Raw genomic sequence first — 13,399 nt, 5'->3', positions numbered from 1 at the left:
TTGACCTGTTGGTGCATCATGCCTAGCATCTGGTCACCCCCTCAACCTGCCAGGACTCCCCACCAAGTGTCCGATGAATCCCTTTGACCCACTTGGACTTTTCTCTTCGTGCCAAATATCCGGTCACTTCCTTGACCTACTTGGACTTCCACCAGATGTCTGGTCAACCTTGACCCATATGGATTTCCTCGTGCCAAGTATCCAATCAATCCTTTGACCTACTTGGACTTCCCAACACCAGATGTCCGATCATCCTTGATCCATCTCGATTTTCCCTTGCCTGGCTTCACTTCCAGGACTTTCACCTAGCTTCACTCACTAGGATTTTCCATCTGCCTAGCTTCACTCACTAGGACTTTCACCTGGCTTCACTCACCAGGATTTCCTTCTGCCTAGCTTCACTCACTAGGACTTTCCATCTGCCTAACCTTCCAGTTAGGACTTCCCAGTCAGGTATCCGGTCACTCTTGACCTATTTGACTCTTCTTCATCCACACTGATCAGTCCCTGATCAGAATCTCCCCACATGAACAACTGCACCTGCATTATCCATGTGTCTACATGTATTGTCAAACATCGAAACTATGACCAAGACTCAAGCTTGGTCAACTCAGTCAACCTTGACCTAAGGGATATTGCACCAACGGGTACATGTTCAAATTTTGTATTGTCGATGGAGATGTAACTTAATGATGCCATGAAATATCAACCTAATAATCAAATGAGAATTACTTAGATTAAAAAAAATTAATATAGTACACCATTGGTAGATTGAACAAATTACAACATTCATAGATTGTATGCTAAATTAATTCAAAAACAGGAAATAAGATATTTTACATTACTGTATAAATAAGCAATAAGTACCACATAAATGATCTCATCTTGATAATAAGCAATAAGTAAAACATAAACTTATTGCTTCAAGCTATCTCATCATTAATTTCTCATATCTAAGTATCTCATCTAACAACTTATTTATTTGGATATGAGATACAATAAACCAACTACCAATCTCTTGAGAGACAAGAATGAGGGTTCACTTCACGGAGAGAAAAAAAATTGACAGAGAAAGAACATAGAAAAAGCAGATCCAATAAGAAAAAAAAAAAGAAAAATACACCCCCCAAAAGAAAGGCAAATATCAATGCAGGCTCTCTGTCACATTTTATTTTAAAAACTTACTAAACCAAAGCCACTACTCCAAAACAAAAACTAAAATCAAAACCAAAATCCAAACATCAAGAAATTCACATACACTCACAAATCAGTTGTGGTTCAGGGACAAAGTGGTTTCTCCAAATACAATTTGCTACTACATATTGAAGTAGAGTATACAAGTATCAAAATAAGATAAAAGAATGGAACAACATAAACTTCAATAGAATTTAGTCAAAATTGTTAATTAAGAGTTCCATTGGCTCAACTTTTAATCTGAAACACCAAATGATAAAAGACATAATTTGAAAGGCATACGTGTTGATGGCAAAATTAATAAACACAAGGGGATAAGACTATAAGAGGCAATCTCTACCCACATCAATGACTTTTTTTTTAAAAAAAAAAAATAGAAAACTCCTAGTTTTGAGTAAAATGATATATGAAAAATCTCGAATGTCCACCCTAAACTCGCAATGCCTTTTCATAATTTATACGGTAAATATAGATTACCTTTGAGAAATGGTGCAAAATATGTGCCATAGCCTTGCTTCACAACCCTAGGGCAGGGAGAGTCGAACCGAGTAACTACCCTAGGGTGAACCGAGCAACTACCCTGGGCCAAATCGAGCAGCATTAAGATCCAAACAAGAGAAAGTCAATTGGGGCAAAAACAACATAAAATTTGTAAAATTAGCTAAGGAGCTAGCGTAACCCATTCGAATACTCATTGAAACACCTCATACTTTGAACCAATATGTTAAGGGGGATGAAGAATTCCTTTGCTTCGCCGTGGCTTCTAGGTTCGCTTCATCGGCGGGAGAGGGAGGGCAGAGTGGGGGAGGGTAGAGAGCTTGTTAGGGGAGGGTTTGAAGGAGAGGAGATTGGGATTTAGGGCAAGGGAGGGGAAGAGAGAGCGAAAGGAGAACGGAGAGAAATGAGAAATACATTTGAGGGTTGTTTAATTTTTGTGTTAGCCTAGATGTGTGAAAGGAGTGACGCAACTAAGGGTTGTCTAATTTTTGTATTGACTTGGATGTGTCCATGCAAGCGTCCACGTCGATCTAGATGGAGTTTTAAGGTGCAGATTCAAGATGTATATCATTTCTCTAGATTAAATATGATTTTTGATTAATAGCGACCGAGATTATATTGCGATAGAATTATAATTCTGTTGCTAAATTAGCGACTAAATTTTATTTTGATCACTAATTAGTGATGATGAAATTATAATTTTATCACTAATTAGCAATGAAATTATAATTTAGTTGTTAATTAACAACCAAAATATTATTACAATAATCATCACTTGGATTACTTTTATATTTAATTTATTATAGTAAAAGATGATTACACTCATCTCATACGTCCCTCACAACTTGTCTCTAGATTATATGATTGGAGGTAAATCATAAATCAGCTTATATATATTTAACTTATTGATTATAGGTAATGCAATTCTTGATGTAGATCAAATTACCTATTCTTCTAGAACATTCATTAATTCGGTTATCTATTATTATTTTCTAACGGTAGATTTGGATCTATTGTTAAAATTATATTTTCGAAGTGTAGTATCAATATATTGACTTTATGAAAGAATTACTTTCAAATGTCTTAGAAAATTTAATTCATAGTACTATATTTAATGCACGAGGTAAATATCCCTCATTAATTATTTATTTCTTTTCAGAGAGTATGAGGTCTTCGTAGAAGAACCCCTAAGATAACAAATTTGTTAATAGCGATGACAAGTTTATGGGTTGATGAAGTGTGTCACAACTCTTTAAATTGTTTACATTCCCTTTGATTAGTTGAGGCACCCCTTTCTAATAATTAAGGCGCTCCATCTAATAAATGCCCTCTTTAAGATGGGTCTGGCTCTTTAAAGACAAACAACGAATAGAATTAAGTCTTGCAAGCACAACTCAATGAGTTATTGGTCCATCTCCGTGTCAAATGTAGATATTTGAACTAACTATAATAATCATTTAAGTTTTGAATTATTAATTACATATATTAGAGTTAGCACGACTTTATTACTTCCATACAAGAATATTGTGAGCACTAAGTATATATTTATTTTTAAATTAAAGTTTAAGATTTACGGTATACTTTAATTTTAAATATTAACTGTCATATGGGATGGCAGGGATGGCATCGTCATTCATGTCAGACAGCCTCACCAACTTCTGTCAAATCATTCACATTATCACCTCCACACTGAAGGATGCTCTGGATTGCCAATGCGATAAAATATAAATGTCTCATTCTCTTTTTACGTGAGAGAGATTAATAGAATTGATTCGATTCTTAATTAGTTGACGAACTGCAAGAACAAACTCACTTTGTTACTCTCACTCAGCTCAATAAGTGGCCGTCAATCCGCAAAAAGTGCGTGCGAAGGCGGCTGCGTGTCTCTTCTGCAAATGTCGAACTGAACCGATAACTGCATTATCAGTAGTTCTAGATGGCCTGTGCGTTGTTTATGTTAACCAGTCTTGTTACGAAGATTATTGTCAAAAGGAATCGTTTGAATTTGAAATTATAAAATCGAAATTAAATTTATTGTCAAGATGGCTTCGACGTCTCTGTCGAACGCTGATGGAAAGTCGAGTACCAAACGAACAACGGAAACTTGATTGCCCAAGCCCGAGTGAGATGAGTGTCGAGTCCTAATCACTTGAGGGCCAAGTGGGCTGAGTGTAGTGAAATCCGACAAGAGTGTTGAGCTACCCGAGCGCCGCCAAGTGGTACGAGTCGATTGGTGAGAGGCCTAAGCACCGAGCCAACTGAGTCCGTAGTCGAACAAATTAAATCCAACGTCGAGTGTCGTCAGAGTCCAAGCCTGAGTGGATTGTTGTTAGCAGAGCATCGAGAGAGATGTGTGACATAATTTTCATAAAATAAATTTATTCTTCTTATAAGAGTGCTCCGAAGTTAGGATAGATATTTATTTTTCAAAATATGGTGACAAAATTACGATCGCAACCTAACTAGAACAAATTGTTTGCATCGCACTGAGTACGTACCCAAATACTATCACTTTAAAGCAGATTGCAAGACAAAGAGGAGGAAAACAAGGGAATGAGACAAATAGAGTTTTTGCTCACTATTTCTTTGCGTCTCATTTGTCTTTTTCACTAGAGGTCACAATCTTTTTGTATACGAGCTAGTACCGACCCTCAGCTACACTAAATAACTGAATAAAAATCATATGGTCGATATATGGTTCAATTTGTTATTAATGTTGATCCAATAATAATAAAGAGTCTCACTAAAGAAAGGTCCAAGTAAGAAAGGCCGATTGATATGGAAAATAAGATCAAGCGAGATGATCAAGTATGGCTAAGCTGACTGAGGATGGTTGAATAGACCGAGTATGACCAAGCGGACTAAGGATGGCCGAGTGGACAGAGTATGGCCGAGCGGATTGCACACACTTCCTGGCCGGGTAAAGATAGCCCTTTGAACCACAGAGAAAGTTAAGCAACTACTGGGCTCATTGACTGGGCTCCACGTCTGGTCAAACGGAGATAACAGATGATGGTCAGGAAGTAAGGAGAATGACGAGCTGGCAGGTCCGAGGGACATGGCTAAGCGAGGGCAGCGCGACCGGACGAACTTCGATCGACTGCGCATAGGTACACCAAATATCTTAACATTTTCTTTTAGGAGTTTGTGTCACTGACAGCAGGGCATGTCTAGCAGACAAATCGTACTTTAGAAGCTTCTAGACTGTCACATTAGAAGGTTGCATGGTTGCTTAAGGAATACATCCGACCCTATATCCGGTGGTTCTTATACATCAGATATCCGGTAATTTGTCAGTTATTTAGATATCCGACCCTATATCCAATGAAATATAAAATATAAATATAAATAAAAAATAAAATATTTTAAAATAATAATAGACATTACTCATTAAATAGTCACTTAGACAATAACTCAAAATCTCAAATAAGTTAAATCTTTAAAATGAAAAATAAAGTCTTCCAAATGAAAAACTAAGCTTCTTTATTCCTAGGTAAGCACTTCCAATTTCATCTTGTCTTCTTCTTCTTCAATCTTCAATCTTCAGAGTAACAGAGGACATGCATTAAGTACTCGAGTGCATCCCAAGTCCCAGTCGACCGGTTACATGATGAGCCTCATACCATCCAGGCCCGGACCTGAGGTGAGGCCCAGGAGGCACTCGCCTCAGGCCCAGTTTCAAGAGGAGCCCAGATTTTATTAATTGATTATATAATTTAATATTTATATTTATAGTTTAATGAAATTTGCATCTCAATTCCTTGCCTAATTTCCTCATTGCGACTTGTGAAGTGCGTGAGCATCTCTGTCGATCGCCGCCTGATCCTTGCCCTAAATTTGCCGTCGCGAAGTGTCGTTGTGTTGATCGCCTGATCCTCACCCTAATTTCGTCATCGCAAGGCAAGGTGCCGCTGTGCCGATCCTCGCCCTAATTTCACCGTCGCGAAGTGTCAATCCTCACCCTAATTTCACCGTGAGCTCTCCTCTTCAAGGGTGGTTGTTTTTAGTTTTCTACACGGTCGGCGATAGCAACCTACTAGTCTCTTCGATTAATCTTTTATTTTGGTAAGTTTCTATTTGATCTGTGTAGTTTTTATTTTCAATCAATTTCCCTGTTCTTGCTTGCAACACAATGACATTAGTTCTCTACTTTTTTACTTTTGAATTGTTGTGTGTTTAAGTGTTTTGTGCTGTTACAAAAGAAAGAAAAAAGGAAGAGGAGACAAAATAAAGAAGCTGCTATTGTTTTCAAATAAAAAGGGACAAAGGCATTTTCTTCTAAGAGGATGGATATTAAGATGGAATACGAGTAGTAGACCTTCGGGCACCACGAGAGGAGCCCTAGTAGGAGTTTCAAGTCTGAGGTCAACAACTGGTTTAAATCAGCCTCTCACCCCTCTTTTTTAGGAGGTAAGCGAACAAAGACAAAATCATCATCACAATAAGAAGTTTAGTTTTCAAGAGCCGGAAACACTTAATTCAAAAATTTCTTGTTCTCTTCTACTGTTATGCTCCTGCTCCTTAATTCCTATTAACTCCATCCAATTTGATTCAATTAGTTTCTATCATTAAATTAGTTAGCTTAATTTTTGCATCTGAAAGCGAGTTGGAAAAAATGATTCTGCACCTCCTTCATAGGAAGAGGCGAAGAGCATGAGAGATCTAACAAGCAAATCCACATCTAACAATTCAATTGGGTCTTGCATGACTGATCACTAATTCAATTGTTCAATTGCTTGTGCCTAAAATAATTCCTTTAGACTGGTTTGGCAGAATGTTGACTCATAAAATTTGATTGTGAACGCAATGAAGCACGAGATATGCTAAGATGATTTTTTTAGATGTAAGTCGTTGTTTTCTTCCTATTCATTTGTTTAAGCGTATCTTTTTGGCTCCAATCTACCATTTTGATTTTATTTTATGATCATTTGTCATTGTAAAGGAGGACCTAATTGATTTAATCTCCCTGGAAAAAAAAGAAGCAATGAACAGGATCCTTTGTGCTACACTTGAATTGTAGCAACAAGAATAGGCCACTGTAGTAAGTGTTTCTTTATTTCTAATTAGGACTTCCTTTTGTTCCCTCTTTGATGGATTGAATGGATGTTAGTGAGCGTTTCTTTACTTCTAATTAGATATACTTTTGATAGATATCCCTCACAAAGTTGTGTCTACCTCACACTTCGAATTACGTTTTTTTTTATTTGGATGTATTCTTTTCCAAATGCTTATTGTCCTTATATTGTCGGGGACCTACAGGGGAAGTGAAGTGGATCAATCTGGCATAGCCGAGATCGCAATGTTCTTCCTAAACTACACACGACGACGAAAACCCTCAAGTATTTTTTTTCCTTATCTTTCTTTAGCTCTCTTTTCTTTTTCTTTTTATTCTTTAAACTTGTTCTCTTTTCCCTTATTATTATTTATTTATTTTCTTACACATTGATTTTTAATATTGTTTAGGTATAATATATAATCATGCCTCCAAAATATTTATCTGGATCTCAAAAAAGAAAAAGAAAACAAAGAGAAGAGGCACTTATTCAAAGTCAGACAGGAGATATTAATAAATACTTTAATATCAATAACAAAATAATTATGGAACAGAAGATTGAAAACATGATGGATGTTGAACAAGAACTTGTGAATGACTTGGATGAAGAAGATAATGATAATATTTCTGATATTCAGCCTGAAACTATAGATCAAGAGATTATTTCACATTTGAATATTGATGATCCTGGAAAATGGGAAAAAATTGATCAAAAATTAAGAGATTTTTTAGTGGAAAAGGGTCCAACAAGAATTGACGGCATCTTGTTTCCTAAAGATAAAGTTGGTAGACATTTTGATGCATTGCATTATGACCGAATACTGCAAAATGGAGAAAAAAAGGATAGAAAATGGCTAGTTTATTCATCTTCCTTGGATAGAATATTTTGCTTTTGTTGTAAGTTGTTCATAAATCACAACAACAAGAATACAATTAGTCAATTAGCTACTGAAGGCTACAAGGATTGACATAATTTGACTCGATGTCTTACAATGCATGAAGGAAGTAAGGAACATATTGGTTGTATGACAACATGGAATGAATTAGAGAAAAGACTGAAAAAAAACAAGACAATTGATGAAAGCATTCAGATAGAAATTAATAATGAAAAAGAACATTGGAGATTAGTGTTAAAGCGGTTAATTGTTGTTGCCTATAGACTTGCAAAAAATCTAGCATATCGAGGAAATTGTGAAAAACTTTATGTTGAGAATAATGATAATTTTTTGTAAATGATTGAAATGATTGCTGAGTTCGATCCAATAATGCAAGAGCACATACGACGTATTCAAGCACATGAGACATATTATACATATCTTGGTCCAAAAATTCAAAATGAACTGATTCAGATGTTGACAAATGAAGTAAAAGCTACAATTCTTAGAAAAATCAAAGAAGCAAAATATTATTCAGTTATACTAGATTGCACTCTAGACATAAGTCACGAGGAACAAATGTCTCTTGTAATACGTTGTGTGAATAATTCAACAAGCTCTGTTATGGTTGAAGAATACTGGGTATCTTTTTTGAAAGTAGATGATACTTCTGGACTTGGACTTTTTACTGAACTAAAAAATATGTTGAATGATCTCAAGCTTAATATTGATGATATAAGAGGACAGGGGTATGACAATCGATCCAATATGAAAGGAAAGTATAATGGGGTGCAAACAAGATTACTTGAAATAAATCATAGAGCCTTTTATACACCTTGTGGATGTCATAGTCTGAATTTGGCATTATGTGATATGGCTAATTGTTGTTCTAAAGCTATGTCTATGTTTGGAGTGATACAACGTATTTATACATTATTTTCCTCTTCTACAAAGCGTTGGAAAGTTTTTAAAGATCACGTAGAAGGCCTGATAATTAAGCCATTATCACAAACTCGTTGGGAAAGTCATGTTGAAAGCATGAAAACTATAAAAGAACAAACATCAAAAATTAGAGATGCTTTACTTGATTTGGCACAAACGAGTAAAGATCCAAAAACAAAGAGTGAAGCTGAATCATTGGCAACATATGAACTTGAAAATTTTGAATTCTTGCTTGGCATGGTAATTTGGTACAAGTTGTTACATGCGATCAATACTGTGAGTAAATTTCTTCAAGGTGAAAATATGGATATTGATATTGCAATTAAACAATTAAAAGGACTTATTCTTACTTTTGAGGAGTATCGAGAGTTTGGATTTGATAAGGCCATGATAGAAGCAAAGCAAATGGCAGAAGAAATGGAGATTGAAGCTACATTTAAAGAAAAACTCATTATCCGAAGAAAGAAACAATTTGATGAAAGTAGTAGTGAAGATGTGATGCAATCAGCTGAAGAATCTTTTAGAGTTAATTATTTTATTTTCTTAATGGATCAAGCTATTTCTTCACTAAAAACTCGATTTAAACAATTTCAAAAGTATGAAGAAACATTTGGTTTTTTGTTCAATCCAGAAAGATTAAAGTTTGCTAATGATGATAATCTAATGAAATCTTGTAAAAATCTCGAAGAAACATTGAGATATAATGTCAAGTCAGATATTGATGGAGATGATCTGTATATGGAGTTATCAATCTTGAAACAGTCTTTACCAGTGGAAGCAAAAAGAGCAATAGATGTTTTGAATTATCTGAAAAATATGGATGATTGTTATCCAAATACTCATGTTGCATGCAGAATTTTATTGACCATACCGGTTACAGTGGCATCTGCAGAAAGGAGCTTTTCCAAGTTGAAGTTAATTAAAACATATCTTCGATCAACCATGTCACAAGAAAGATTAAATGGATTGGCGATGTTGTCTATTAAAAAGAAAATAGTTGAACATCTTGATTATACAAGCTTAATTGATATTTTTGCAGCTAAAACAGCAAGACGTGTTGTATTCAAATGATTATTGGTAATATTTATTTTTTATTATATTTTGAAATATTCATGTTATTCAACTCTTTATTTTATTGTAAATTTTGTAGCTTCGCTAACAAATTTTGATCGCACATGTAAAGGAGGATTATATTTTGAAGTGTAGATGATTTTTTAAAGTTAATATAGTAGTAAAACGGTGTAAGGGGGCCCTTTTTCTTGAAATTCGACTCAGGCCATCGAAATCCCAGGTACGGCATTGATACCATCCTTAGGGGAAGAAGGAGCTCCGGATCACATCAACTATCCAATTAGTCAGAGCTGCAGCCTCATTCGACTAGATTTGAGGGGGAAGCTTGTGATCTAGTAATGACGAGATGTCCCACCAAGGAGATGTCAAAGTAAGGAAGATTGACTAACATGGAAAATAAGGTCAAGTGAGGTGACCAATTATGGCCGAGTGGACCGAGGATGGTCGAGCGGAACGAGTATGGCCGAGTGGACCGAGGATGGCCGAGCGGATTGAGTATAGCCGAGCGGATTGCACACACTTCCCAGCCGGGTAAAGATAGCCCTTCGAACAATAGAGAAAGTTAAGCAATGGTTGGGCTCGCTGATCAAGGTCCACGTCCGATCAGACAGAGATAACAAATGATGGTCAGGAAGTAAGGCGAATGACGAGCCAACAAGTCCCATCTACAAGAAAACGTGCATATGCTTAAGGAATGGTGACAAAGATATTTTTTTTAACTTGTCTTTTCCTAGGACATCTAGGAAAATATGTATATGCTTTGAGATGCGTGCATGAATACTATAGTGTCGTTATAAAAGGGGGTTCACATCTACATGAAAGATATGCGTAATTTTATTTTCTACATCTTAGCTACAGTTCTTCATTTTTTTAGATCGTCGGAAATTGACTTGAGCGTCGGAAGGCCAACGTCGGGAACCCTTTCCTGACCCGACACTGATGCGTTATGTCGCAGGGCTATGTGAAGTCTTTGTCGCGCCAACTCTGAAGTCACATTCTTAGCTTGTCACCTTCACCATTTTAGATAGGATCAAATGTTGATCGTTTTCAAGTTTAACCATTAATGCATCAGTTAATTAAGCGGTTAACAAAATAGATTCGGATTATAAAACATAGATTGATCCGCTTAGACTCCAACATAAATCGTGCTCAAGTTATTATCGCACAGGAGTTACTTGAACTCAGTGTAATTCATATCCTAGGTTTGCATTCATTCTGCGGCACATGTGCGAGAGATACTCTCGTTTTTAGTTTCCGTTCCCTGAGTCGATAAATTGCAGAAGAATCATCGTCGATAAATAGATCACAAGCTTGATTCAGAGAAAACTGAAACAAGGTCCATGGAGAATCAAATGCATGCATGTGAAGTTTTTGGCTTTGTAGATTATTTATTTATTTATTATTTTACATCGGCCGTAGATTTGATGCCCATCTCCGGCCGTGTACGTCGCCATCTTTCCACGGCTGGCTGTGCGCCATTGTTATTTCTCGGATCTGATTCCTTTTCCCCTTTTCGATCTCTCTTGTCAATGCAGTTTCTTTCACAATCTCCACGGTCGCCACTCCCTGCGACTACAAATAGGCCCTCGATCTCCCTAATTTGACGTAGTACGATCGATTAGTTAGCATTCAGCGCCGGCGATGGCAAGCCAACTGCCACCTTCGGGCCGCCCCTGGTTGCTCCGCCTCGCCTCACAGGCCGGCCGGGCCGATCCGCAAGCCGAGGCGTCGTCGCCGCCGCAGCCGACAGCTCCCCAGCAGGCGCCGCGACCCGTCGGACTGCCCATTCGCCAGGCTTCGTTGGCGCTCGGGCGGTCGCCTCTGGTGCCACCTGCCGCGGCGACCCAACCGTCACAGCCGCCGCCAGTAGCAACTCAGCCTGCGCCATTACGTCCGTTTACACTCGCTACAAACGGTTCCGCCGTCGTTACGCCACGCCAGTCGCCGACGCCCCCTTTAGCGATGGCGAGACGGTCTCCTCCTCCTCCGTCTCCCAAGGTGGTCACGCCAGAGCCCGCGCCGCCGAAGACGGTTCCTGAAATCCAAGTGAAGCGCACCGTCGAAGAGCAGCAGCCGAAGAAAAATGGAACTGCGGTAGAGGGAATTAAGAACGGTGGCAATGGCAACTTGATCCCGCCGCCGCCGCCGCCGCCCTCTATTAATTCCGCGGCAGCAGATCAGAAGGAGGAGAAAAAGTACTCCCCAGCATCCGGAAAAGGCTGGGCAATGCCGACGAGCGCCGCGGCGACGGCAGCAAACAAACAAGGAGCGAGAGATCATATGGGGGGCATCACCATCGCCGGGTACAACGTCGGCGCTTTCATGGATCTCGGCACGTCTTCTTCGTCCTTCAGCCATCAGATACGGAGGCAGCAGGTCCGATCCATGAAAAGTAAGTTTTGATAGATCAAACCAATTGCCACTTTTACCTCCCTCCATCGATTAACACGAACTAACTTGCGCGTTCCTAATCGGACCAGTAGATGAATATTCTGACGCAGAAGACGCGACGAAAACAGAGGGCAAGACGAAGAAGCCATGGCCGTCGATGGTGAACAACAACGTGCAGAGCGTGAACAACTCGTTGGTCTTCGGCACTCGGCTTGTGCAGGGCAGCCCCGGCGTGCACGTAAACCTCACCAAGAACCGCAAGTGAAGTTCGACATCATTCTCTTCAGCACTGAGTTCCTCTTCTTCTTTCTTGTTTTCCGCCGCCGCCGCTGCAGATAGAGCAGCAGCATGTTTCGGCCTAAATAATTACTACGCACTGTTTCCCTGGTTCTACTTGTTCGAGTTAATTTATCTTTTCTACCGAATGAATACTCTTTCCTAATCGATCTGAAATGGGTGAAGAAAACCAAATGGAAACTGACGTTCTTTCACAACACGACTGCACACTAATCTTTATAAAACAAAAGTGAGAGAATCTAATAAAGGCGCATACCGGTTAATTAATCCTTATAAGTAAACACGATGAGCACCAAGGAGAATAAAAGTGAAAGAAACCATAATTTTTCTTTGCTTTTTGGCCAATAAGGATCTGATGCGCGCGGTGAGAATCTACTCCTTCAAGTTTGTTGACCTCCCACTCTGCACGAAGGGTCCTTCTTCCGTTCTTCGACCGTACATCAGATTGGAATTTTTAATTTGACGGTTGATAGTTGCTCAATATTGTTAATGGCCGCTCAGTGATTATGTTATTATTATTTTTTTTAACAATTCAGATATCCCATCTGGTATGACATCTCACAGATCGTTGAGAGATATAAAATATTATCATATTAAATTAATGGATCGAAATTTAACGCGTCTCAATAAATTTTTCTTTATTTTTTATCACTGTACCAATGATTATCACTGTATCAATGATTAATAGTGATCCATAATTTATTTTTTTTATATTAATTCAGAGACGAATTGATAGTCGCTAGGGACGAGCTAGCAAATTACTTTTTATCACGTTAGGTATATCATCTCACTTTTATGAAGGAAAATCATTCTTACCACTATGCTCTTTCAATTGAAGATGATAATCTGGGACATCTTTAATATCACAAATTTTGACTGCAAACTCAAATATGTAAAGGGAAAATAAATTATATGGACAGCTTATAACTCAAGTGGTCAGAGAGTGAATTTTTTTTTTCAAGATATACATCATTTATAAGCCTCTATACCTCTAGATACGTAGTCATTTATAAGCCTCTACACCTCTGCGTACGCAGTATTAAAACACTCAAATGAACAAATAAGAAAATCTGGAATC

The 13,399-nt window shown here is 38.0% G+C and overlaps 2 protein-coding genes across 3 annotated transcripts; both read left to right on the top strand.

Moving 5' to 3' along the window:
* The first annotated feature begins 7,977 nt into the window (after nt 1-7,977).
* On the top strand, nt 7,978-9,633 carry LOC121967969 (zinc finger MYM-type protein 1-like). The gene has a single exon (XM_042518500.1). The coding sequence runs from the start codon at nt 7,978-7,980 to the stop codon at nt 9,631-9,633; it is 1,656 nt and encodes a 551-aa protein (XP_042374434.1).
* A 1,536-nt stretch (nt 9,634-11,169) lies between these two features.
* On the top strand, nt 11,170-12,468 carry LOC122055577 (vegetative cell wall protein gp1-like). 2 transcript variants are annotated; one of them, XM_042617070.1, is made up of 2 exons: nt 11,170-12,025; nt 12,114-12,468. In XM_042617070.1, the coding sequence occupies exons 1-2, from the start codon at nt 11,275-11,277 to the stop codon at nt 12,287-12,289; spliced, it is 927 nt and encodes a 308-aa protein (XP_042473004.1). In that variant the 5' UTR covers nt 11,170-11,274; the 3' UTR covers nt 12,290-12,468. The 2 variants fall into 2 exon arrangements, with proteins under 2 accessions (XP_042473004.1, XP_042473005.1); XM_042617071.1 differs by having other exon boundaries at nt 11,171-12,025; nt 12,117-12,468.
* The last annotated feature ends 931 nt before the right edge of the window (nt 12,469-13,399 follow it).

Source organism: Zingiber officinale, chromosome 3B, assembly GCF_018446385.1.
Source record: "Zingiber officinale cultivar Zhangliang chromosome 3B, Zo_v1.1, whole genome shotgun sequence".
Classification (NCBI taxonomy): domain Eukaryota; kingdom Viridiplantae; phylum Streptophyta; class Magnoliopsida; order Zingiberales; family Zingiberaceae; genus Zingiber; species Zingiber officinale.
The sequence above is the reverse complement of the archived record's forward strand: the minus strand, read 5'-3'. Positions and strand labels throughout refer to the sequence as shown.

Excerpts from the sequence above, each read along its gene's own strand:
- LOC122055577 (XM_042617070.1), top strand. The coding sequence starts at position 11,275 with ATGGCAAGCCAACTGCCACCTTCGGGCCGCCCCTGGTTGCTCCGCCTC. Across the intron at positions 12,026-12,113 it reads GCAGGTCCGATCCATGAAAA|TAGATGAATATTCTGACGCA; the intron begins GTAAGTTTTGAT and ends TAATCGGACCAG.
- LOC121967969 (XM_042518500.1), top strand. The coding sequence starts at position 7,978 with ATGATTGAAATGATTGCTGAGTTCGATCCAATAATGCAAGAGCACATA.